The sequence below is a fragment of the Paralichthys olivaceus genome, chromosome 2 (genome assembly GCF_024713975.1).
Source record: "Paralichthys olivaceus isolate ysfri-2021 chromosome 2, ASM2471397v2, whole genome shotgun sequence".
In the NCBI taxonomy this organism is placed as follows: Eukaryota; Metazoa; Chordata; class Actinopteri; order Pleuronectiformes; family Paralichthyidae; genus Paralichthys; species Paralichthys olivaceus.
The window spans coordinates 17,583,656-17,610,638 of NC_091094.1; the positions used below are offsets into that span (position 1 = coordinate 17,583,656).

A 26,983-nucleotide genomic window follows, 5' to 3' on the forward strand; every position below is an offset into this window, starting at 1 on the left:
GTCTGAGACAAACAACCAACGTTACAAGTCAGGTTCACTACTGCTGCCTCGACACATGTATGACATATGACCACAGACAGTTTACATTCCTGACCTCTGGTCCATTTATCATTGTTATAAGAGGCCGTCCCTTCCTCTGGACACCTGATATACGACATTAGTTCTCCAGCACTGTTCAGGAACAGGAACTGAAGGCACAGTGGACACTTGCCCTCTTCTCACAGAGCAGGAAACCCTCTGAAAATAATAGAGGGATGTTAGAGATCCCTGAACTTTGACTCGCACAGACAGAATCCTGTGGTGGCAGCTGTGTTGAAACAGAGAACATGATGATGTGTCTACGAATGACTGCAGCTTGTGTAGGAAAATCAAATTAAGGATAGGGTGAATGAAAAATAACTGCCAGGCTCCTACAATATTTTGTGCATGAATAAAAAAGCTTCCATCTAGATTCTCATGCAAACCCCTGTTGAGGTAGTTATCAGTCGTATGCATTGGCTCTCACTATAGATGTGTTAGAACAACTGGGTAAGACTTCCACAGGAAAGTGCATCTGTTGGGACCATAGTGTATATGCATGGCAGTCTGTCTTTAGTGGAGCTAATTAAAAGCATCTGCATTGGAGATTTCCTCTGGCTGTGCAGGCTGGCTTCCTGTTGGCTCAACGCACGATTGCATGTCGTTAAAATAATTCACAGATGCACATTTTCACTACTTTTTAAATTTGTATTGTACCTTTATTTATTAATTTTAGGATAGTGAGAGGAGCTGAAGACACGTCGTCCATCTCTTTATAGAGTCTGTGTTTGCAAGTTGTAGAGCCCTGTGTTTGCTCCTCCATTGTTCCGAACATCTGGAGGTTTTAAGTTTGAGGTGTTGTAAGTGTGTTGTTTTTGTCGAGAGGTAATCATTTTGAGTGAACAAAAAGTAAACAAAGACAGTGATGCTGTGCAGTGGAGGAGCAGAAGGCCAGCACATAAACCATCACATTTAAGGTTTGACACAGAGGTAGTCTGCTATATTCCAAAAAAAAAGTGGTGTACTGAAGAGACATCAGAGAAACTGTTTATGCTGTGGGCGAAATAAAAAGTAAAAACTACTACAGCACTTGACTGTGCAACTTCTCTGATATATTAATAAAAATCCCAATTTGGACAACTGATGAACAAGGATAATAATAAAATATGCTAAGCCTCCTTCTGGAGTCAATTCAGGACACCAGCTGTGATGCATTGGTGCAGCATATCACTGCAAGGTTGCTGTTCAGGAGGACCACGTGATGTCTTGACGCACTGAAAATTGGAGTGCAGCGAATGTGAGGGATGTTCTGCAGAGCATCCTGAGGGCAGCGGGGAGAAGCCCGGCTACACGGGGCAGCAGGATGCCTGAGGAGGAGCAGGAGAGATGGATGGTTTCACTGCAGGATAATAAATCCCAAGTATCAGCTCATATACACAGTGGAGTTTGATGCTGAGTATTTCTTCTCTGCGGATAATTCCCGACATGTTAAGTGAATCATCCTGAAGCACAGATTCCACTTGTGCTTTAATGTAATTGTGCAGTGAGTGTTGAGAAAAGAAAACGCATGTCCCTGTGTAATGCGGACAAATTAGAAAACATAACAAGCCACAAGGAGAAGGTATTAAACACTTTGAATGTAGTGTTGGTGGGCGTTCACACGCACCAGACTAAAGCAACTCCGAGCCAAATTCACTAACTTAATCCCAGCTCTGCAGTATGTGTATTCTACACTGCAGAGGCCAATTCACACGCAAACACCCAGATCACGCCCTTATCCAGACCTTATCCCCATCACAATACAAGTTCCAGTTGTTGAACTAATCCCCCACTTCTCTGTTCTTTTATTATTTTTTTAATCCTCCAATTATTAATACAATTTTGGATTCATGATGTCAGTGCAGGTTTTTCTCTGTCTGGTCTCCATCTCGCCTGGTCCCCCATTAACCCAGACTGCATGTGTAGTCAAAGATAAGAATTAGGCGCTGAAGCAAATCAATGGCTGAGCAGATAGACGCTGATGGAGCGTCCCTACAGCAAGATGTCAGCTGTCAGTCTCTGGGTCGTCCCTCACTCGTTATCCTCCCTCCTAATTACCTGATGGTTTATCTGAGTTTCACAGGATTCTGTCAAAAACAAAATCCACCTTGTAAGTAAAAGTGTACAATGAATAGGTCTGACTTGCAGCTTTTGTGCTCCACAATGAAAACAGATGCTATCTAGGCCACAATGTTTGATACAGAGCTTGATTATAAACAGCCAGCTCATTTCAGCCTCCCAAACTGCAATAAACCAAACCCAACAGTGAAGGAAAACACTCATCCCATGATGGCAATAAAATACACATTCAACAGTCACTCTGAGAGGAAAATCATCCCAGACTTCCTCATCACTCTCTCTTTCATCGATTTCCTCTCCGGTGCCCGAGTCGTCATCATGTCACCACGTTACATGAGCTTCAGGAAACTGAGCTACGGCTGAAAACACGCCCTTTTCAGACTGACTGTCCATCCCCGGCTGTATCCAGGATCCAGCTCTGCAGGACTGAGGCTGAGAGGTGTCTCCATGGCAACATGGGCGTGCCCCAGTCCCTATGGAGCAGCTTATTGGAGGAGAGGTGTAGTCTGATGGATGTGGAGAGATGGCAGCAGTGAATGAGGAAGCATGCACGGGTTGTATGCGCTGAGACGTGGTAGAAATTGAACTGGGAAGCTGGTAAGCACAGAGCAGCAGCATCGGATCAAAGCACTGAAACCAATTCTACCATTTTAATTGACCAAATGAATATAAACACAACATTTAGCTTTTATAAAATCAGAGTAAAGTTCAGTTGAAAAAAAGAGACAAAAGAATAAGTAATATGTCAGCTGTGTTTTCTGCTTTTAGTCAGACCCTCTGGTGAGTCACAACCACTTTTCATCAGATGCTTATTTATATTATAGTGACCAATACAGTAAACTGTGACCTACAGGGTGCCATGGTGGTGTAGTGTTTAGTCACCTCATGACACAAAGGTTCCTGGTTTGAATTCCAGCTTGCCTACAACCCTTGTGTGTTCAGTTCTTACATGTCTTCATCTCTGGATCACTGAGAGGAGAAGTTCCAGCACAACCACTTCAAACATTCTCTACCAAGGCAAATAAGCATCAGTTCTCTAAATAGCTCAGTTTGTATGTTATTACTTTGGTCAATGAACTTACTACATCCATCTTGGCCATATCCTCTCTGCATGGAGTTTGCATGTTGGAGATTGCTTTGGACAAAAGCGTCTGCTAAATGCCCTAAATGTACATGTAAATGTTGTCTAAAGGTGTGAATGTGAGTGTGAATAGATGTTTGTCTCTGCCCTGCAACATGCTGCCAAACTGTCCAGGGTTTACCCCACCTCTCGCCCAATGTCAGCTGGGATTAGATGTGGTGACCGTCAAATTAATGGACTATTTTTATTCACATTCGTTAACGTTAATAAGAACAAAAAAACCTGGTTCAACTTGATTTGATACTTTTTTTACTATCGCTGGGTGATGCTCAGACAAAATGTAAGGATGCTATTAGTCGGATATATCTATACTGACAACAACCAACCCTACAGTAAACTATTCATTAGCGTGCATATCAAAATACCTCAGTTTTGTGCTCCTCATACCTAATGAGCCTGTGCCACATATGGAGCTATTTCTACCATCAGTGGTGGATACGAGGGATTTGTGAGCTGGAACTTTTTAATTATCTAAAGTCCATCGTGGGACATGTGCTTGGCTGGTAACAAAGTTAATCTACCAGGTCCCTGGCCTGTTTCATAAGAACTCAACTAATTACTTCATCATATCATAACTTTTTCAAACTCTCACTATGGAGTTATTTTGGAGTTTATAACAGTTCCATTCCCTCTGTTTCTAACACTTCTGTCTCTTGACAGACTTGTATCAACTGGATATCAACATGGAAACCTGTTGTGCAATAAAGCTATGTAAAGGCCAAATTTTTTTTGGTTACTTTTGATTTTTTCCTTTCATTTCAGTTTCATTTGCTCCACTTTAATTTTAGTATTTGTGTCTATGTTGGTAAAATAAAGTATCAAAGCTTTTTTTAAGATATGTAACAGTTTAGAATTGTAGAATTTACCTTCATCTACCACAGGTTATAAAGAAAAAAAAAGACTAGATCCAAACGATCTCAATCTCAGAGTTCACATACTTTTTATGTGGCCGTCTGTGTGTCTCCACTTATAGGAATGAATCAAAAATACAAGATTACATGGAGCATTGATGTTATATTCCCAAAAATACAGTTTGATGAAGGTCTTGAACAAGATAAAGGCAAAGGTCTTCCTATTGGAAAGTACAATAGAAGAGATATAGGACTGAATGTAATGATCAGGTTAAAGGAATCAGATCAGCCACTCTTTTTTTAAAATTCATTTTAAGTTTAACAGCCCTGTAACTAGGTTTCAGCCCCCAAGTAAACAGCAGTGCATTACTGGACTTGTAATACAATCATAGCGTTGAAAGCTACACTTCTCCAGACAGCGCTGATTAAAATTCTTTCAGCACAAACAAGTAAATGAAATGAGAAGTGAAATCAAGCACTGACTGGCACCAAATAGCCAAGAAAATGAGACTGTTTTTTTCTATTCAAATTGACCTTTGTCTACTTAATCAATGCCAGAGCATGAACCAAAAAAAACTATTCCGATGTAACGATAATTTCCGCCTAATAGATCAGCCGTTTCATGAAAGGCCAATTATCTCTGGAAATCTTGCGAGAGAGACAGAACAAACTCTCAATTTATCATGTGGCAGCTGCATTCATGATACTGAGTTTACAGAGACAGACCAGAGTCTGCAAAGAAAAGAAACTCTGAGGAGAAAAACTTTATACAATCTGAATCTAAACTTTATCAGACACAAATAAAGACCGCACTGTTAGGAAAGAAATCTCGCTTCCTCATGCATGCAGAGTACACCAGCCATGGCTGACAGACCTTCACTATCATGATTCCAACAATGACCAAGCAGTTTAATCTGTGGAACAGGAAACAAACGCTGATCTCATGTGTCAAAGTCTAAACCTTCCTCCTTTGTCACTCTAGATAAGATAAAATAAGATAAGATAATCCTTTATGAGTCCCGCTATGGGGAGATTTGCAATATTACAGCAGCAAGAGTAGCAGCATCATTAAGTAATAATAAATAACATGCACAACTTAAGTGTGAGAATAATTATAGTTAAGAATAAAATTAATGGAATCAAATCTAATATATACAGTGTAAAAAAAAGAATAAAAGATATGTGCACTGTGAGAATATGTACAGTGAATGGATTGCACATGAACCGATGTACTGAAGACAGAATGAATATTGCACAGTTAAGAGAGTTCAACCAGAGTTAAAGTGCAGTGCATGCTGGGTGTGTGTAGTTCCACTGAATACTACTTCACCTGACAACCTCCTTTGCTCCTGTCATAATTACTGCGGTCACTAGGGGTCATCTAATGATAAAAACGTAACTATTGGCCGTAATAGGCTGTTTGCCCCGATTTGGTTATTTTCTACAGGACTCGGACCACAAGAGCAGCCAGAGAGAAAATTAGCTGAACACAATACAAACCCAGCAGGTATTCGGTTTTTTATGTCCAAATCCGACCCGATGTCTCCCAATAACAGGCACCGTAAAAAAAATCTAGTAGATAGCCCAGCTAATGTTAAAGAACCCAAGCACGGATATCATTTTCAAAATAATTCCCCAACCCACCCCAACTTGTTAGGTCACATATCAACACTCCACAGGACAATCTTTCACTTTCTTGGCTAGAGATAGAGGAGACAATCCAGTCCACCCTCATGTTTCTGTACTGCATAAATACACTGTCAGCAACCAGATAAGTTAGCATAGCATGAAGACTGGTTACAGGGCGAAACAGCAAGCAAGAAATATTTTAGCACATAACTGGAGTGCAGTGTGTAGAATTTTGTGATATCTAGTGTTAAAATTGCACATTACAGCTGAACACCACTCACCTCACCTTCTCCTTCCAAAAGTGAAAAAGAACCTGTGGTAGCTTCAGTTGTCATAAAAACTCAAAAGGTGTTTAGTTTGTCCAGTCTGGACTAATGTAAAAACATGGCGGCCTCCATAGAGAGGGTCCCCTCGATGTAAATATAAAGTATTTAAATATAAAGGGCCTTTTCTGGGGTAAAGAAAACTACAATACATATAATTTAGATGAAACGAATAAGTGAAAACATCATGAGGATTTTTCTGCATTAAATTTCTGCCAATAGTTCCCTTTCAACTAAATCTTACACACTGAACCTTTAATGCTAAGCTAGGTTAACCAGCTGCAGAGCATACTTAGCATGCATGTATGGATGAGAGTGGCATCAATCTGTACATCCATGCTCAGCAGAAGTGTAAATATAAGTGCATAGCCCAAAATGTCAAACTTTTACTTCAGGACATCATATTGTATGAAATTGTGCAATCTTAAATGATTCAGCAGCAGAAAAAGCTGTTTGTTTGACAAGTCAATGCTTCTCCACAAACCAGCAAACCAAGCTTGAATGACGCCCAGAAATGATTGGAACACACATAAACAAGCTGTGCCACTAAAGATTATTCTGCCTCGTGGATGTTTTTTCCTTTGCAAATGTTCTTCCAGTAAGCAGAAGGTTTGCCAAACAAGCTGGCAGCTGGAGGATCCTCATCCGCTGAGTCAGCAGAACCTTTTCTTCAACTCCCAACATGTCTGTTTCAGCACAGCCAGCGTCATGCAGCCCAGCAAAGTATTAACAGGTAATTAACCAAATAAGACCACAATGGTTACAATCTCCCGCCTTATCACAGAGGCCTAGCATCAGCTGATCAAACTCTCAGTGTCTGTTGAGTTGGCATCACAAACTGAAGGTGTTTCAGAGCAAACACTCCATAGGTTGTGCTCAATCCTCCTTATTGCTCTGCTGACAAACACAATAAATTCCATGAACAGTTTTCAGCCTTTTACTCCCTCAGCAGGGAATCTGTCTGTAGCCTGGAGCAGCAGCAAACTGAGACACACCTACAGTGTCTCACATCTTGTTCATCAGCATTTGAGCAAACCGACACAAACACTGTTCAGGATAATTTAACAGATGAGAAGGGTGGTGTGAGACCACAATGGGTAACTGCTGGGTTTAAATACAACACACTGTGAGATGATATTTAATTTGTACTGTATATTATAAAGCTGAAAAGAACAAAATTTGACGTAAGATGAGTGATCATAGGAGTTTACACTGAAATGACTCAAAACATGCCTTTAATTTGTGAATCACTTAGCTTCACTCTCACAAATGATAAGTTCACACCTCATGCAGAGACCTGTTCACAGTGATGGACAAACCCCCTACAACAAGTTTACTTTTTAGATTACTCTCATTTGTACATTAAAACTGCTTTGGGGGTCAAGCTTGTTTATGTTAGGTCTGGTCTTTTCAGTGTTTGTGTGTGTGTGTGTGTGTGTGTGTGTGTGTGTGTGTGTGTGTGCATTAATCCCCTGATCAGAGCAGTTATTTGCCGCCTGGGGAGATAACAACACATCCAGTCTTGTGTAATTTTCATCAAATCAGAACTGTCCTTCCTCTAAACAACACAGCTCATTGACGTGTCTGTCTGTCTGTCTGTCTGTCTGTCTGTCTGTCTGTCTGAAGAATGTCTCAGTGTGGGGATGCAATGGTGTCATTGTGGGCAATGACTTGTGTCACTGTCTGAGTTACTCAATGGTTACATCTAGGATATGACAACGATTACAGGCCATGAGCTTTTTGTAAAATCACAATAAAACTAAAACTAGATTTGCCGCCCTGCAGTTTGATTCCTCCTCCAACCAGAGCAGCTTCAGTCAACATACATTTTTCAGACCTTCAAATTTGAATTGCTCATCTTTGAATCCAAATGAACCTATGAACCAAATGTGAAGAATTCCATCTGGACAGATGTGCCACAGTATGGACGGACAACCTGAAAGCATAATGCCTCCAGCCACTGGCTGTCACCTGTGCAAAGGCACAAAAAAATCAAATTGGTGGCTTTGAACATAAGATATCCAACTGAGCCAACAAATTAATGAGTGTCTGCAAAATACTGCAGGAAACTGAGAGTGGGGTAAAACAGTGCTGCACTCCAAGTAGGACCAATTAGTGATTCATTGCAGAGGTTGGAGTCAGGGAACTCAGCCAACAGAACCCACTGTCTCTGAAGTCAAAGTAAAGTACAGCGAAAAGACCAATCTAACAAAAAAGAGCCATTGTAAAGACAATGGAGTCCAATCTGTGTGCACTCATGTCTTGACATGTGGCTGTCTGTAGATCTCTTAATAGCTTTTGTATGTCGTATGTGTTAAATGTTTGATTCATCATTACCCTGCAGATGGAGAAGCTGTTTCTTGACCTCAGAAGCTCCATTGTAAATGTCAAACAGGTGCTGATGGTTGAGCCCGTGAACAACATTTCACAGGCTGCCTATAAAACTGGCGAGCAGAGGGAGGCAGAGCTGCGGACCAGCGACCACATGGTGGTTAGCAACAAAACAGCATCTGAGCTCCTGAGTCAGTCAGTATGAAAACACTCTATTGACATGCTAATGTAAGATCTGCCAGCTGAACGGCCTGAATACAGTGAACACCATCTCCTTCAGAGACCAAGGCTTTGGCTGCAAGCCTCAAGGGTTGTTGAGAATTCATTAGCGACAGAGGGTTAAGATTCTACAAAGTAAGAGAGGATTTAAGTCTTACATTAAGAGGAACTTTCACACATTTCAAAGGTACTGGTTTTATTTTTTTCTCCTTTGTTGTTAAACTGCTGCTGATTTTTTTTCTGTCGCCCGTCTTTTAGCCCTCATGCATAATAAAGCAACCGTGCCATCTCGTTATGACCCAATCGATGACACACTGAGGGTTTGGGTACATATCCAAAACTCATACATGACTGGAGTGATGATCAGATCAGACCCCTGAGGCAGAACATTAGTGAAGCCACTGAGAGGGAGAATGACATGTTAAAGGTCCAGGGTCTTGATACTAAACACCAGGTCCACTTAGGGAGTCATCTGCTCACAACCAGTGCACTCTTTCATTTGCACCATGTTTTTATATAACACAAACACAGCGAGGCTAAATGTCACCTTAAGTATCTTGAGGATGTTTATTTTGGTGGCCTGTGTGTGGTGAGTCGTTCGAACAGGCTTTAATGTTCTATTTGCAATTGAACTGTCTCCACAGCTTATTCGTGCCTGAAGCATGAATATGTGCATCCCACCAAACAATGAATCCACTACTCAAAGAGAGAACGTGCAGCAAGTGTGATCAGGTCTGTGCCTCAGAGCCGGATCCACCTGGTCAAAACAAACCATTAAGAAAAATAGATATAGAAAATCACAGTACACCCAAACACTGAGTATGCAATCTATTCCTAACTACATGTTCAGCATTTAGAGCAACACTGAGCTCAGTAAAGCCACATACAGGTCTCAAAATGTGAAAGAATGAGGTGCCATAGAATAACACCACACATCCCTCCATCCATCCTGCACTGATTTCAACACTGGGATCATTTTACCCAGCAACAAAGAGCCAGAACCCTATAACCACATTATGACAGATCAACATTCAGCACACACAAATCCCTCTTTCTCTCTCTCTCTCTCTCTCTGCTGGATGTTCCTGTGTTTATGAAATAAAAAATGGATCGTGGTTTAGCTGTCATGTGTCAGAGCTGCACATATGTACACAGTGCATCCCACAGAGAGGTGGAGAGGGATAAAGGGGAAAGCAAAACACATGCAGCACCCTGGTTCTTGGTCAGTACGCACGGCCTGTACCTCTGCAGAGACAACACACACACACACACACACACACACACACACACACACACACACACACACACACACACACACACACACACACATACACACACACCTTTCACTTGGGTCTCATAGTCCGCTATGATCTCCTTATCCTTCTTGTATTTCATGGATGACATGTTTCCTCTCCGGGTGTCAGGGTGAGACCCCCTGTAAGTCGAGGACGCTCCCGGGTCTGTGGTGATGATCCCTCGGCTTGTTTGTGAGGCTGCAGCCCCCTTGTCCCTCGGCTTCTCCTGCGTCCCTCTCCTCCTCTACTCGCCGTGCATCCAGGGAGGACGGAACAAAAGCGTTCGAGAGCTTTACTTTGAAATCGTGGAAAAATCAGTGCAGGAGTCAGCGGTGCAATCTTGCATATTCTCCTCTTTTCCTCCTGCAAGGCGCTTTTCCCTCTTTCTCCTCCTCCTCCTCCTGCTGGTACCAGTCAACTCAAAAGGCTTCAGCAGGAGAAAAACACACAAAAGACACGAGCGAACTGAAAACTGCGATAAGAGCCTGATGAAGAGACAGAGAGGAGAGGTCCGAGGGTTCAGTCAGACTGAAGCGTCCCGTGGTTTGTGGGATGAAGTCGTGAAGGTGGAGCAGCGAGGACGCACACATCCGTCCGTCCGTCTCGGCTCTGACAAATTGCGCTGCAGGGAAACAGGAACTTAAGAGACGGTCACGTGAGCCTCCTCGTATTGTCAACCCCCCCTTCCTCCCCCTGACACCCCCTCTACATGCACACGCATATGCACGCGCACGCGGTGGTTCTAATCTAATATAATTGAATTCAACTCCACTGTGGCTGAAGTCTTTCTGGTCATCTTTGCACACATTAGAAAAAACACATAAAGTCATACTCATAAGTAATGTGATATAAACATTGTTGAAGTTGGGATTGTGTTGATCTTTTCAGACAAGTCTTTTCCACTTTATTTCTCTCCAGTGTGGTCTCTGCTCTGATTTTCTACCAAGTGAGGCGATGAAACATGAAACAGATGATTATAAAACAAGTTTAACAAACCTTTACAGCAAGAATCAAGAATCATTGCCTGTTCAAACCACCAATAAATCAAATGTTCTAAAGCTGTTAAAAAGATTAGCATGTGATATAATTCTACTATAGTACATGTATAATATATATCTTTAGTATATTGAAACTAGAATGGCACTGGAATGTATACACCCATCAGTCCTCTTATGAAACCACATTTAAATTCCCTGGATCCAGATTTTATTTTGGATAAGTACCAAATTGCACACACTCATAAATATCAGATCCCTAAAAGTGTCCGTTTATTTTTCATCAAATGTATGAATTATTCTCTGAGAACTCAATGAAAATGTTAAAAATGTAAAACACAATGAAAAAACATTCCTGCCTCTGCCCCCTATTCTGGATCAACACCAAATTTTAATGGATTCTTTTCTGACCAACACCGCATCCTTCCACCAAGTTCTGTGGTTTTCCATTTAGTGGTTCTTGTGTAATCCTGAAAAAAAAACAAATACAGACAAAAATATAATCCTCAGGGGTCATTTAAATATGTGAAAACACGCCTAGATGGATTTGATGAAATCTCTTTGGATTCCATTGCTCATACTCTTATGAGCATTACTGTGGAGTTGCATTACAAATGAGTTTGGGGGCTTCAGGTAAAAGGGACCTGCGAGGTGCCTGCACAATTGTTTGTGCTGTGGACTAACACAGCACAAACAACCCTCTTAACTCGAGGTGCTCAAATTGCTTGCTTTGCCATCCCTGTTGCAACGCCCCCGATTAAAATGTATCTATTTAGGTGGATCTATATATATTTTGAGAGTGTGTGCCATTTGGTGAAATCTAAATAAACATCAGGATCTAGTGAACTAAATGTGGTTTCATCAGGGGACTGTTGGGCGTTGCTGGAGGAATGAATTCTCTGAATACCATTCTAGTTGGAAGATGTGGCACATATCACAGCAGAGGTCATCAGGGATCTTCTCTGACGTACTGCTCCGTCACACATGCAGAGCAGAGACCACATGAAGTGAGTGAGGAGCCTGGTGGTTAAATGTGCTCAGGCGTGGCCCAGCAGCACCAACACCACCTCTCATGCTGATAATTGAAGTTCAGGCTGATCTTGGAGGCAGTGCTGTGCTGGGTAAACACATACACAAGCCACTGTTGTTAAAAAGGTAAACTGTATCTGTGACACCCTCCATTTTAGTACACATTTGCATTTTCATATTCCTTGTTGCATCTATTGTTTACTTCATTGCTTCTCTTCTGTTGGCAGAGCTGATGCTGATAATTGAAGACTGATTTGATGGTGAGAGTGTCATCAGTGACAGGAATGTCTTTTACCAAAGACACGCCTGGAGGCAAGAATAAATGAAACACAAGTGAAAAATCATTTCTCCATGCAAATATGTCATGAATATTTGAAACATGGCGGAATTCAGTAAAGAGCACATGCATAATAATCCCTGATAATGATGCTGTCATGGTCTCTGAGGAAAGTTATACAAAACCTCTCAGTTGTGCTGTGCCTTTTGCAACAATGCAATCTTTACTTTAAATTGTGTGTTTGAATTCCTTTCATGAAGAGAAGCAGATTTTCAGAGGCGTGTGAAGACGGGGACTGAGTGTGTTTCCTGACGCATACTGTCATTTCAGTGTGTTGGTGTGTTTTTAACAGTCCAGGGAAGTCAGCTTTGTTGTTTGTGACCGAAGTTATTCTCAGTTCAGTAGGGAACAGGCTGTTGACTCACAATGACGGGGCACAAACCTGCACACTGACACACTGTGGATTCATTGTAAAGCTCATTACCATCTGCAGCACACAGGCTGTGATGGACTGTTTCAAGCTGGTGGGCAGGGAGGTGTTTTTTGACTTTAGTTATACAATGTGCCATATTTGAAAAACCTAAATAAACAAGTTTGGGAGAAAAATCTCCAGACTTTAACTTTCTTTATTATACATCCATGTTTTATCCCTACCGTGCACCCTCAGAAGGTCACCAGGGTAGCTTGAGCCATTACAGTATTACTGAACATACTCTTTTTAATATTGTTGATTAATGTGCAATTAATCACGATGGTCTATCTATCTATCTATCTATCTATCTATTTTTCTATCTATCTATCTATCTATCTTTCTATCTATCTATCTATCTATCTATCTATCTTTCTATCTATCTATCTATCGATGTGTAGTTCCAGTGTTAAGTCTGAGTTGTTTATCAGGCCTCTTATCTGTCACCTCCGTGTCTGAGGAGTGAAGCCATCTAAGAGCAGACACCTAACCGGTGACACATCAGACCTGAGCTTTGTTTACCACAGAGAGGTCAGCGGAGGTAACCCTCTATAGTCCATGTATTCCTCCCACCGTCCCTCTGTTGCTCACCCCTCTCCTTTCTCTCATCAGGTGTCTCAGGGCAGAACTGGCGAACTGTGACTTCACTGTTTTTCTGCCACAAAGATCCATTGAGGGATCGTTTTACAATTTCTCTCTGTAGAACAAAAGTGAGAAACTGCTCTCATCTCCACACCCAACATTTGAACAAACTCCCATTTGGATCACAGTCTGGGCCTTAACTCCATCATAGATCGTTTGAATAAAGTTTAACCAAATCAAGTTTTTGGCAGATAAAAATGTCTTTGTGACTCTTGGTATATGCAGCAACTTTATTTTTTTGTTGTATGTATGTAAGTCCACAGTAAAGTTTGAAACAACTTGAATTGCTTCATTGCTTTTTGATGAGTCGGAGACAGACAATTTGCAACCAAGGTAACCATCTGACCCAAACCAAGGTTGTCATGGTTACAATTTTCTTAAATCAATCAGTTACCTGGACATCCCACCATGACGATTCGTCTAAATACTTCAGTTTTGCTCATATCAAATAAAAGTGACAACATGGACATAAACTAACATGATAATACCTCACATTAATACATGTTGTGTACATATATTTCTGTTTATCTATGTGCATCCTTCATTACCTCTAATAGATTGAATCAATCCTTATTGTTGGTAAATTAGACTCAGTTATACAATAAGTGTGCGTCACACTGCTCTATCTTGGACTTAATGTAAAACCGTACTCGCTACAATGCTGGCTCTGTACAATGAATGAATAAGGGAATAGGACATTATCTTTTTATATAGAAGTACAAACACTTCCATTCACTCATCATTTTTTTGATATGTAGATTAAATACAGATGTACCAAACTTGATATAAATAAGAAATAAGTGATCTTTTGGCTCCGGGCACAAGGTGTACAGAGTTAATATGAAAGTGCTGTCAACTGTCTGTCAATTATGTTGTATGTATTTTCAGCAGCATGAAATGTGACGTGTTTTTTTTTGGGACATGTGACTTCTGTTTATTGTTAGAACTGATTTCAATGCAGGGCAATCAGCTGCAATACCTCTCTCATAGTCACTGATACATATTCCTTACTTTTACGCTGTCATGGAGCGATATGGCTCCCTGGTACAGTACGTGTATTATCTCCCCTAACATGCACATCACTGTAACTGTCACTTCTATTTTCACAAGTAATCCCACACTGAGAGAAGGAGCCTAATAACACTGGGAGAGAATCTCAGTTTAAAATCCCACAGGATTGATCACTCCTGACTGCTTTGAGGATATTCCCTCATGCTGGCGTTCTTGTCTTTTCTCCACATTGCACGTTATTCGGTTGAGTTACATTCAAGGATGGAAGCACCAGGTCTTTTAGTGTTGCTTGGATAACCCCCGAATCACTCAAAGGTCAAAGACGAATGTGGTTGCGTCTGTTTGATCTTCTGTCAAAGCAACGAAACTTGATCTGCAGGATTTTTCTCCCAAGTCTCTTTTCACTGCAGCTACTTTCTGCTTATTCTCTTTTCAGGGGGAAGAAAGCCATGCATTATGCAAACAGTTGTCTAAAGTGTTTATAAGACGGTGAAGTTTTCAGAGTGTCTGACTGTACTCCAACACTGGCCATCTGTTGTGTAGGACATTTCTGACATGAACACAAACACCATGTCTCTCAGACTTCACACTTACGAATGAGTTACTTTCTAAAAACACAGAAGTTGACCTTTGCAAAAAAAAATAAAAAAATTTCAAATAATTACAATACAGTGTGGAGTGGTATTTTAGAAAACTGTGTTTATTCTGAAGAAGTCAATGAGGCAAAGACATTGACTTAAAAAAATGCAAATCATATTTTAGTGCTGTATGTAAATTCAAAATAATCACAACAAATGAGAAAAGTGGTGAGAACAAAGAGAACTGCTCTTTATTTTCTCCCATAGGTGTTTGCTTTGCACATAATTATCTTCATTTGAGGTAAAAGCTGTTTTTTCCACAGCCCAGACGTTCCATTAATCACACAAGGGAATGTGACAGAGGAGAAGACAGTTATTTTAATCACCTGTCTCTACGTACGCTTCATTAATCACAAATGATAAATGGTGAAATTAGGCAGTTATAGGGGACTTTATAGGATATTCTTTCCTGTTTCACACAAGAATGTTGGAACTGTCCATGGGAGAGACTCAGATATTTTGCTTCCTGAAAATTAATGGCAGTGTCCTGGGCTGTAAGCCATTGAATAACTTAATATTGTTTTTAAATTATCATGCATTATTTCTGTCACTGGGGGGATTTGTATTGTATTCATGCAATTATTGATTAGTTGTTAATGAATCACAGAAGTCAAACATGTCAGACTCATTCTGGATCTATTAGAAGCAGCAGGAGGTCTGTAGCTTCTGTACAGCCTGATACCAATATAACGTATTATAATATTTACCAGGTAATCTAAATACTAACTCATGATTACTGGTACAATTGAATAAAAATACAAATAGCAGTCATCCCCACACAGATTCTAAATATTATATAATGGCGCCCTCTTCTGATCACTTATGGTAACGCTGGTAGAGACTGATCCATGCAGAACAGGAACAAGGAGCAAGTGTAACTTAACAAAATGTGACATTAGACAGAAGCAGCAGGTTCCCCAAATATTCTCTCATGTAAATGTATTTTTTTATCAGGTTCAGGATCAGTCTACAACAACATATCTGGTTAAAGACTGTGTTTATCTCTGCATGTTGGCCCTGCTTTATACTGGAGGCAGTTTGATGAAACACAAAATCACAACAAACGGGCTCAGTGTAAGCGTAACTAATTCCCACATAGAAAAATTGCTGTGGCTCACACCCAGCACTTTTATTCTGGTCACATTGTGCTGGTGGACTGATGGCACTTGGGCGGTCTGCTTCTGTTTGCCAGATCTGGGCCAAAAGCAAACCAGAGCAATGGCACATGTCAACTGAGAACGAACCAAACAGGAGCCTTCCAAAATCTCACCGCATTACATTGGATTTTGGTACATTTTTGCTATTGTACATGTAGGCCACTTCAGGCTCACCTCCATGTATCTGTGGCAGAAGAAGGCCAGCGGTGCCTAAAGTGGCTCCACATCGGTCTACTATGGAAACAAGAATTGACACAGGGCCTGATAAGAGATACTTTATTGAGAGATACTTTATTAATCCCTCAAGGGGAAATTCTTTTTTCACTCATTTTTTTACATGCATTTTAACCCCGAAACACAACCACACACACACAAAGGGCTCATAGACATGCAATGTGGAGAGAGATGGTGGAGTGTGTGTAGATAATGACATGGGTTGTAAAAACTTCTTAATTCATCAAATTATAGAGACCCCCAATTCATCCTTTACCGGGTTGATAATCCAGCTTTATAATACTGCAGTGCCAAATCTTTGTGTAAATAAGTCTTCTCAAATGTTTTGGTGATGCTGCTTTTATTGTGAAGGGATGTGGGCCGGAAGTGTCGCTGTTGTGTCCGGAAGTAGCGTGTTGTCACCTCGTGTTTGACAGGTTGGTGTGACTCCAGTTAGCACGTCGGCCACATTAAACTGGTTGTAAGGTTATTTTCCGCTCCCGCAGCTCAGCCGCTGAACTCATTACTTCAACACACGTCACCGTGAGGCGGTGGGTTCATAAAAACACCGCGTCATCGTCTGACTTCACCGTTTTCTCTTCTTTCTGTGCTACCAACTTTATAGCTCCTGTAAGCTAACGTTAGCCTGCCGAGTTCCCCGGTGATGCTGCTTGTCCAGCACTGACACAATACTTGTTTATTCACAGTGTTGAGAGGAACAGTGCGTCATGCTAACTCATGACAACGTGATTTTCTAATGGCTTCCTCTGTGTGTGTTTGAAATGTGAAGCACTGACAGTTTGAATGTGTCTCTCATTCATCTGCAGCTGTCAAACACACACACACACACACACAACCCAGGCGAGGCTGTGAGGATACGGATTCAACATGTCCACACCGGGAGATGGAGCAGCAGAGCAGGCACCTCCACCCTCCTCCTCCACTGAGACTGACGCCATCACTGAGGACATCATCACTGTCACCATCGGGGCGACGGTGCCCACGGGGTTCGAACACACTGCCGCAGAGGAGATCGAGGAGAAAATTGGGGTGGAGGCAAGAATCAGCAAAGACCGTGGTCGTGTGTACTTTCCAATAACAACCGACAAGTTGTACCAGGTGAGAAGAGAGTGAACACCAGCTGAGACTCAGTCCCACCAGGTTTGTCTTAGTGTTTTATTGAACCACAACCACAGAAGACTTGATGGTAAATCATGTAGTTCAGTGGCCTTTTAATCGGTTTATTGTGATTTTAATTCAATAAGAGCATCTTTCACACATGTGTTTATGTTTTTTCTCTTTTATATTGTATTCGTTGTCCATCTCTCGTGTTGAGCTAGAGGTTTGTGAGTCTGTGGTTACTGTGGTAACTGCTGTTTGTCCTACAAAGTACAACAGGGACAGTAAAGATAACAAAACGTAACCTCTATCAAAACAGACCTTAGAGAGTGTGGGCGGCCATCTGCCTCGACCTGTTTGGATGAGAGGAGAGAAAGGAGTGGGGAGGGAGAGAGAGAGAGAGAGACCAGGAACAGCTGTGAAATCATTATATGTAATATACAGAAACTCTGACTTTTGTTTTGTCGTGTAATACACGTTTGAACGCACAACACTTTTTCATTTATTCATTTCTACACTGTAGGTTCATCTCTTGAAGTCTGTGGACAACCTGTTTGTTGTGGTTGAGGAATATGACCACTACCAGTTTAAGGAATCAAAGGTAACTCACAGCCGGCTTTACACTGTTTGTTCTGATATAAACTGTGTTAATGTCAGGGTAGCAAACAGTGTTTTTTTAACTACAGGAGGATACATTGGAAGAGCTGCAGCAGCTTGCGTCCAAACTGCCCTGGAATAATGCCCTGAAGGTCTGGAAACTCAACGGAGCCTTAAAAAAGAAGAAAGGCCATCGAAAAGGAGGCAGTGCAGCCAAGGTAAAACCCAACAGTGAAGCCAGTGCTGCAACCGCGGCTGACAATGAGCAGCAAGAGCTCCCCGAGGATCACGTGTCAGCTACTGACGGCCAAACGGAGACAGAGTCCTCTCCTGAGGAGGAGGGAACACCCAGGGCAAAAATCATCAAGTTTCGTGTGACGTGCAACAGGGCAGGTGACAAACACAGCTTCTCCTCTAACGAGGCAGCCAGAGACTTTGGTGGGGCCGTGCAAGAATTCTTCCAGTGGAAAGCAGACATGACAAAGTTTGACATAGAGGTAGGTAGGAATGCTTGTTCAGACGGAACTGACGCAGAGTGAAAACCATCACACTGGCCAAAAAAAACTGAACATGCTCAGATAAACTTTGTAGAGGACAAACTAATATTTAGTTTAAGGAGGGATAAGATAACAACCCTGCCCTGTAACATTTTCCGAGAGGAGCTGTTCTCATTATGTAACATGATGGAAAAAGTTGTTAGATGATGTTGACCACAAAGTTTGTATGTAAAGTTTTATTTCCGATCTAGGTTTGCTGATTTTAAGATGTATGTTTAGAAACATGTTAGAGTAGTTAGTAAATTACCCTGTATACATTTGTGTCATGCTTCTATGTTACAATTAACTTAAAACAATAGATAAGAATATTATCAACAGTTCCTTTAACTTAAACCAAAGTGCACCAAATAGAATGTATGCCTTTTTTCATCAAGATCCATGAATTATTCCCTGGGAAATTAGTCAAACACACTTAATTAAAACACTCTATCGCAATGTTAAAGGAGAAAGAAGAACAACACCTGATTTGTTCAGATCCATAAAAAATGCAATCAGTTCTTTCCTGGCCAAGTTTCTTTCTACAAAGTTTCATGAAAATCTGTTCTGTAGTTTTTGCGAATTTGTGCAGACAAATTGAAAAAGGGTGGAGATTAATGGGAGCATCCAAACTTTAAACCCAAGTTCAAAAGATGTATTCAATTAAAATGAGTGGTTATTGAAAAAGTACTGTAATCATTTACACAAATCCAATCAGTTAACCATTATTTGTTCTTTTTAATTTTCACTTTATTAAATATGAAAATGTGTGTTACCTGATTTCTAATCTTATAGTCTTTGCTCCTGTCCTTTAGGTTTTACTGAACATACACAAAGAAGAGATGGTGATTGGCATTGCTCTCACAGAAGAGAGTCTTCACAGAAGAAACATCAGTCACTTTGGACCCACTACACTGAGATCAACGTTATGCTATGGCATGCTCAGGTAATTCTTTTTAACAATCCTGTTGACGTCACAGTGTTGAATTGAGATTTCTCCTGGTGCTGCCTGCAGAGAGCAGGAGGGAGAGAGTGATGCACGCAGTTCTACAGTGGCACAAAAAAGTGACCTTGTATGTTATTATAAGTTTGTATAAAGAAATTGGTTCAATATAAAACTGTGGTGGGACAAATTAGACCATGACGGGCCACCAAAGTCTAAGTAATTAATGGGACAGACTATGTAAGTCAAAAATAGTAATTGTCCATCTGATCATAAGTTGTTTTCGGACATGAACTCCAGAATGTCTGCACAATGGGGTACAGACTTCCACTTTGACACACACTCTGACACACTCACAACAACACAGAAATCTCAGGAGCTTCAGGCAAGAGGTTGCACAGCAGGCAGGAAGTAACATATAAATTCAGCTGCAGAGATCACATGTTGTCGTTAACACCACTTACAGCCTTATTACCAAAACCTCGCCAATGTCATTGTCTTTCCAAGTTGACATCTACATCGGTGTCCTGCCTTGCCAACATGCTTGTGGGGAATCATCCAGATCATCTTCTGCTGTGTTCTCACAAGGGCTCATTTGGACATTATCCAGAATTTTTACTGGGGGCTGACAGGAGAAACTCCAGTGAATATCTGCAGCAACTCAGATATTTTGCATTGTGACATACAGCCCCTCAGCATAATTTCAGGAGATTATCTGGAGTTCAGACCATGTCTGAAAGCAGCTAGATATACTGTTGAGCTTCAACAGCAGAAGAACAGAAGTGAGCTCCCACGTAGATACAAATAGATAAGATAAGAGAATATAGACTTGACTGTCACAAAGGAAATGGGTCTCGAACACACACAGTATCTGCTGTGTGTACTTTATTGTTTTATTTGCAATAGTACTAATTGGTATTTGTATTTTTAGTTACTCTTATTTTCTGACACTATTGCATGTTGAGTTGCTTGAGGTGCCTGGGATTTAAGATTTTCATTGCCAACATGTACGCTGTATCTGTTGTGCAGATGACAAATAAAAACCTTTGAAGCCTTTGAAAAAGCAGTAGCTTGTTTCCATATAACTTTGCATAAGTCCAGATGGGAGGTGTAGCAGGGGCGTGAGAGGGCACACTGTGAATTTGCTAGAAAGAACTTGGTGAGCCATCATTTGCATCACAAAACAACTTTAGTCAAATTGCAGAGTGAATGAAAAGATATGTAAATCTTTTCATGTTAAATGTGTATATCTGTAGGTAGAGGTTTGGAAATTTCTCAATTTTTAGAGGTCTAGTCATCCTGTATATGTCAGAGTCTCTGTCTGAGTCTGCTTCCTCCTCATTCCCACGCTCACGCTAAAACAACATCACTGATCAGAAGTTTATATTAGGACACATGACTGATGTTTACTTTGTGTTTGTTTGATTCACTCCAGTGTTTATGAGACACATGTTTAAACCTGCTACACGACATGAGAAGTAACATGACATGCACAGTCAGGTCATCAGTGTTAAAGTGAGGAGAACTATCCAGAGACATAATGTGATTATCAGTGTATGTATGAAGAGGGACAGAGACGAGCACACACACACACACTCCTGCAGACAGACGTTCTTTCTGAGATTATGACGTAACACAGTGTTTTCACTTCTTCAACTTAAGCGAAGGCCTGTTTATCCAGGAACATTATTAATTCAGCCGGTTTTTATCAAGATCAGTTCTAAGTGTGATGATTGGAGAACATTAGAGGAGCAGAGTCACTTGTTGACTGTATTAACAGTAACAATCTATAATAAGTTTTAAAGCACTTTCGAAATAAAAACAGAGTTAATATTTGTCTGATTTTATTAAGTGATGAAAAAGCAGCCATGTGCAGTAATATAGAAAATTGTGGATGTGATCCAGTGAAATGCATCAAGATGCATCAGGATTCGTTGACTGCTGAATCGTAATCGAATCCTGAGGCTGGTGATGATGCACACTGTTGTCCATTGTTGTTGCCTGTGATGCACTCTAGATACTAAGAAAGAAAACATGACCACATTAACAGAGAGGCAGACATACCTGTCCTGACTGAATACAGGCATATCCAATATCTTCACACTCGCCAAGAAACATTTTTTTCTGTCACACCTTAGTGTTTATTTAAAAGCATAACAAAGGAGACAGATGCTCCACTTACTGCATACATTTTCCACTAAGCTGAGCTAATCAATGACGAGTATGTGACAGGTTGATATATTTATTTTTACTCCGGTTTCTCTCCTCTAGAATCCACTCTTGGTATTTTTCTGTTAATTAAAGGTTGTTGGTCATTCGACATCTGATGATTTGAGTTCTGTTACTTGTTGTGGTTTGGTTCATATTCATTTGCATGGATATTTTACATCTATTTCTTTTGAACCTCATTTGTTTGGGAGGGTTAGAGGTAAGAGCTGAGTAAGAAAATGCAAATCCTAACAATGTTATACAGAACTAAGAGTAACACTACAAATGTGACTTGGATACAACTCAAGCATTTCACATTTAGAGGCTTTAATTGTTGTAATGTTAATTGTCTGTTTTGATGAGGTGACTGACACAGTAATGTAATGTATGTAGGTAACAACAGATACAGATACTGGTGGTGGAAGTTCAGTATGGTGTCATGTAAATTGCTGTAGGGCAGAAACTTTAACCACCAAGTGTTTATGAGAGTCGTGTTCTGTACAGAACTATTTCTGCTGGCGTTGAATGTGTCTAACTCACTTTGCAGTAAAGGTTATTAAGTGGTTAGGAGTTGATTTAAGGGCGGCTGTGGCTCAGGGGTTAGAGCAGTCGTCGTCTAACCAGCAGGTCGGCGGTTTGATCCAAGTCTTTCCCATTCTGAAGGCTGAAGTGTCCTTGGGCAAGATACTGAACCCTATATTGTCTCTTCTCATAGAGAAAAGTGCTGCACATAGATGCATTGTGTGAATGTGTGTGTGAATGTAAAAGTGCACTGTAAAGCACTTTGAGTGATCAAGACTAGAAAAGAGATATATAAATACAAACAATTTACCCTTTAATCAATGTAAAATCACTCCTGAAGTATGGAGTGGGCAAAACTGAACTGTGTGAATCCACAGGGGAAAGTACTCAGAATGATTCATGCTTAACCAAGTCTTTTAAACACAATGTATGAGTATAAAATGTATTGCATTGGTGCTGTATTCATACTTTGTCTCTATTATCAGGCTGTGTAAACCTCAGGCATCCGATGTGATACTTGATCCAATGTGTGGGACTGGAGCGATACCACTGGAGGTGAGACGTGACTTTAAGTCCTGAATGTGACCAGAGTATTCTAGTGGATGTGTGAGTTTTGTATATGTTACAGCCCTCTTTCATGACCATGTATTTATACTGTGTTATGGCTTTAACACCTCAAAATCTCCATCATTACCCTTCACCAAAGTGTACAACTGCAACACAGTGGATGAAGTTTCATGACGAAGCTCATCTGATTCACTTCATCAGTGAACGACACGCTTCAGAGTTAAATAGCAAATAATCAGCAAGTGCAGCTCTGGATGCAAAAAGAAGAAATCAAACAGATAGCCCAGCCAACGTAACCACACATGAATATATTTACATAAGACATTTCAGAGCCAGGCCCAACCTGTCGAGACTCAACACACATTAGGTCACATCTGATTTACGTTTTATATCTTTCTATATTGCTACGAGTGCATAAACCTAAATACTTAGATTTCTGGACATCATAAGACTTGATTTTCTGGTTGATTTGAAGAAGCAAATGTATTCCTTGATGGTCTTGAGCAAACTTGAGGAGGGTTTTAAAATTTTTTTAAAAACAGCAATCCACACATTTTATAATGCTCTCCTTCTCCAGGGGGCCATCGAATTCACCAGTTCATTCTACGTCGCTGGTGACAATAATGACATGGCGGTAAACCGCACAGTCAATAATATATGTCACATCCAGAGAAGGAGGGCAGACAAGGGCAGGTGAGAATGAATCCCTTGAGATTTTTTGGTTTTAATTTACAACTTAACTTACAACTGATGATAATCATAATGAGTTGTGATCTTTTTTCAAACAGTGTATCTGGACTGCCCATTGACACGGTGCAGTGGGATTTGTGCAATTTACCCATAAGGACCGGCTCTGTTGACATCATCATCACCGACATGCCATTTGGGAAGAGGTAACATTGCAGTGGTTTACGATACATGCTTGATTAATATGTAGAAATTACACTGGAGAAATCTTTGTTTTGAATAATTAAACATTCCAAAATGTCCTGTATAACCACAGTGCTTTGATGTACGATGAATGATGAACACTTAACTGTGGATTTTTCTTTCATTCTGCTCTTAAAAGTTGATATGATTAAGACTCTGGTACAATGTAAAGTAAAGAACATTGATCATGAAGCTAAATCACTCCTCTGTTTTCTTGAAGAATGGGCTCTAGAAAGAAGAACTGGGACCTGTACCCTTCCTGTTTGAGAGAAATGGCTCGCGTGTGCCGACCTGGCTCAGGCAAGGCTGTCCTGTTGACACAGGACAAGAAATGCTTTTCCAAGGTAATTCTGATCCTCTAGCAGATGGATTCTGGGAAAATGCTACAGATTATCTTCAAGATCTTACATGGAAATGTAATGTGTCATTCCAGTCCTAAATTTGAATGCTCACTGTTCATTTATTCAAATGTAAGCATGTTCTGTCTTGTTATGCGATCGCACCTACCTACTAACTTGTGATGCATCTTATCCACCAACCGTCAAATGGCACTTATGTAGCAAATGGGGCATAAAGAGACTACACAGACGTGTATGAGGGTGCAGCAGTAAACACAATGACATTGTTGCAGAAACCTGCCGTTTTTATAGCAACATGCACCTGTTGAATTTGTCATATAGAAAAAACGAAAGGTGCCGCTTTAAATATTTGTACCATTGCTAAAGTAGTATTATCAGGTACTGTGATTGTGGTGCAAAATTTAAATTATTTTACAGTGGGGCAGGAACAAGTAGATAGACCTGTTTGTGTCACCACCAATTAAAGTCAATGATTCTGCTTTGTCCGCACCTGAGATTTGTCACGATTAAACTAAATAGAGTACTTTGTGTACAAATATTCAACTTGTAGCCATAGAAATAATTCTAAAATAAGATTTTTAAATGCAGAAGTTTTGCTTTTATTGTTCCAAGACATCATTGATTGTGTAATCTTAACAGATGTAAATGTGTTACATCCTTTATTATAACAGTCATTAGACCTGGACAAGCTTCCTGAGAATACACTAACCTTATAAGTGCAGCAGATACAGACCATGTTGTGTGATGTTGCATCTAGAGACTGGGTGTTTCGTCTATTTTCTCTACAAGCTGCTGCTCTAGATCAAAATAGACAGTGAAAATCATCTGTTGATCATTTTGACATCATACTACAAACAGTGCACCTTTCAATTTTTTGTAGCATGTAAATGAAAGTTGTATTGGGCATTTTGACCACAGTATAGCTTTTACAATATTCATAATAATAATAATAACAATAATGTAGTACAAAACTTGTATTTATTGAAACTAGAGTGGCTGGATACCTAAAAAAATGTATTCTTCCCATGCTTTTTGGAATTTCAGTCATTCCCAAAATTCTCAACGTCACAGTGAGGTCATGGTTCACCGAAGTGTCACTCTGACTCACTCATTGACATTGTATTGTCATTTCTGGTGTCTAAGCGTTTCCAAATTTGTTCTAAGTTAAATAATTGGTATTAAGATTGAGTTCTTTGTTTATTACTACAATCCTTAAGCTGTTTATGCAGCTCTCCACCAACTTTAAACAACTTTAAAAGCTCACATGAGGAATCAATTTATCTCTATATAATCCCTCTGCAGTGTTAGTGATGCACATTTAACTAACTCGGTCATTGCATCTTGTCTTAGCGGAAATCTTGCTTTGCGTAAAACAAATGTCTCATTTGTTAGTTTGCCCTCACAAGATTTATGTTGTCCGCAGGCTATTTCCAGGATGGGAGGACTGTGGAGGAAGCTGCACACTGTTTGGGTCAATGTTGGGGGTTTACACGCCGGAGTCTACCTCCTCAAGCGGACCGGGGCCGTGTTTGGCCAAACTCCTGAAGATGTCTATGAATCACGAGGAACAGTTAACACGCAGGTGCACAAGGAGGATGACAAGGACCTCTCTTAATGAATTCACCTCCTGCATTGGAATTGCGAATTATGTGAGGCCATGTAGGATTGTTGCTATTTCTTTCATTTTTGAAGATTTAACTTTCTCCCTGTTTCAGGTTCTCAACAGTGCCAAGCAGGTTAAGTGTATCATTTTTGTATTTCACATTTGGTGTAGTGTGATAAATGGGAGAAATAGTTTATTCTTTCATGTTCAGTAGCAGGTTAATGGTTCTCTCACTGTTCCACTGAGCCAGTTCATTTGTAATGATGCTGTTCAGAAACCCACTGAAGGTTATATTGCACCTCCGATCTGCCGCGTTCACTTGTCAGGAACTGCATGTTGCCATTTGCTCTGATGAATAAAGGTTCAAATGAAATATCAGCGAATATATATATTCATCACTTTCATTCAGTTGCCAGTGACAAATTTACAACAGAAGCTGTAACGCAGAGTAGAAGAAAGAGGAGGAACTTGAAAATGTTTTCAGGAATATTTTATATTTGAGTTGCTGGACAATTAAACAGGGCAAAGTCACACTGTGTGAATGTGTTTTCTTCTCCTTTCTTCAACTTCTACTTGCAAACCAGCACACGACAACTGGAAACAAAAGCTTTTAACAGCTGATGTGAAGCCAAAACAGGAAAAGATGACTCAGCTTGAGTAACTGATATGTTGGTAACACTTGGTTGGCACTTTCTATCAGTTTAATAAGAAAAAAGCTTAGCACACCCATTGCCTCACCTCACAGGGATATTCCCCAGCAGGAAATTTGTAGATGTGTTAACCAATCCTTACCACAACTAATGACAAGACGTTTAGAAGAAAAAAACACAGGTTGTGGAGTGTTGAGTTTGGGTGTTAGTAGTACCGATGAACTACAGGTAAATTATTCTTTTGTGAAAGCAGCACTATGACAGTTTTCTAACTTAAAATATCTGTTTTAAAATAATCAAGTCACCTAGTCAGAGAACAGTCTGCTCTCTGTACACGTGTTGCTTATGTATACAGTGAGCAGGCCTGAGAGTCGCAGCTTAAATTGTCAGAATCATCCACAGCAAGTCAGTTAAACCAAAGTATCAGGTGTGAAAGGTGCCTCTGTCCACAGACCGGAGAAGTGGACCAACATTTTTTCCAACCCGAAAGAGGGGTGTTTATTTATTTATGACCCATGGTTCACTTCAGTTTGGTGGAAAAACTCTTTTTTGGATGGTTCAGATCGTCAGACCAATTGTCGGAGTTGAAACAGTAT

The 26,983-nt window shown here is 40.5% G+C and overlaps 2 protein-coding genes across 6 annotated transcripts in view; one reads left to right on the top strand and one right to left on the bottom strand.

Annotated features, from left to right (window-relative positions):
* Positions 1-10,542, bottom strand: part of srgap3 (SLIT-ROBO Rho GTPase activating protein 3) — a 54,847-nt gene extending 44,305 nt beyond the window's left edge. For all 4 annotated transcript variants that reach the window (XR_011246199.1, XM_069539742.1, XM_069539733.1 and 1 more), the window contains exon 1: positions 9,971-10,542. Coding sequence is in view for 3 of the 4 variants with exons in the window: in XM_069539742.1 (XP_069395843.1) it covers positions 9,971-10,034 (64 nt within the window). In the remaining variant the exon portion in view is untranslated. The remainder of the gene's footprint in view (positions 1-9,970) is intronic.
* A 6,206-nt stretch (positions 10,543-16,748) lies between these two features.
* On the top strand, positions 16,749-26,268 carry thumpd3 (THUMP domain containing 3). 2 transcript variants are annotated; one of them, XM_020086296.2, is made up of 10 exons: positions 16,749-16,907; positions 17,184-17,475; positions 17,999-18,076; positions 18,162-18,569; positions 19,421-19,551; positions 22,764-22,833; positions 23,423-23,538; positions 23,634-23,738; positions 23,996-24,119; positions 25,558-26,268. In XM_020086296.2, exons 2-10 carry the CDS (start codon positions 17,245-17,247, stop codon positions 25,747-25,749), a joined length of 1,455 nt encoding a protein of 484 aa, XP_019941855.2. In that variant the 5' UTR covers positions 16,749-16,907; positions 17,184-17,244; the 3' UTR covers positions 25,750-26,268. The 2 variants fall into 2 exon arrangements, with proteins under 2 accessions (XP_019941855.2, XP_019941856.2); XM_020086297.2 differs by having other exon boundaries at positions 16,749-16,793.
* Positions 26,269-26,983: the final 715 nt, after the last annotated feature.

Excerpts from the sequence above, each read along its gene's own strand:
- thumpd3 (XM_020086296.2), top strand. The coding sequence starts at position 17,245 with ATGTCCACACCGGGAGATGGAGCAGCAGAGCAGGCACCTCCACCCTCC. Across the intron at positions 19,552-22,763 it reads TTATGCTATGGCATGCTCAG|GCTGTGTAAACCTCAGGCAT; the intron begins GTAATTCTTTTT and ends CTCTATTATCAG. Across the intron at positions 23,539-23,633 it reads AGGAGGGCAGACAAGGGCAG|TGTATCTGGACTGCCCATTG; the intron begins GTGAGAATGAAT and ends TTTTTCAAACAG.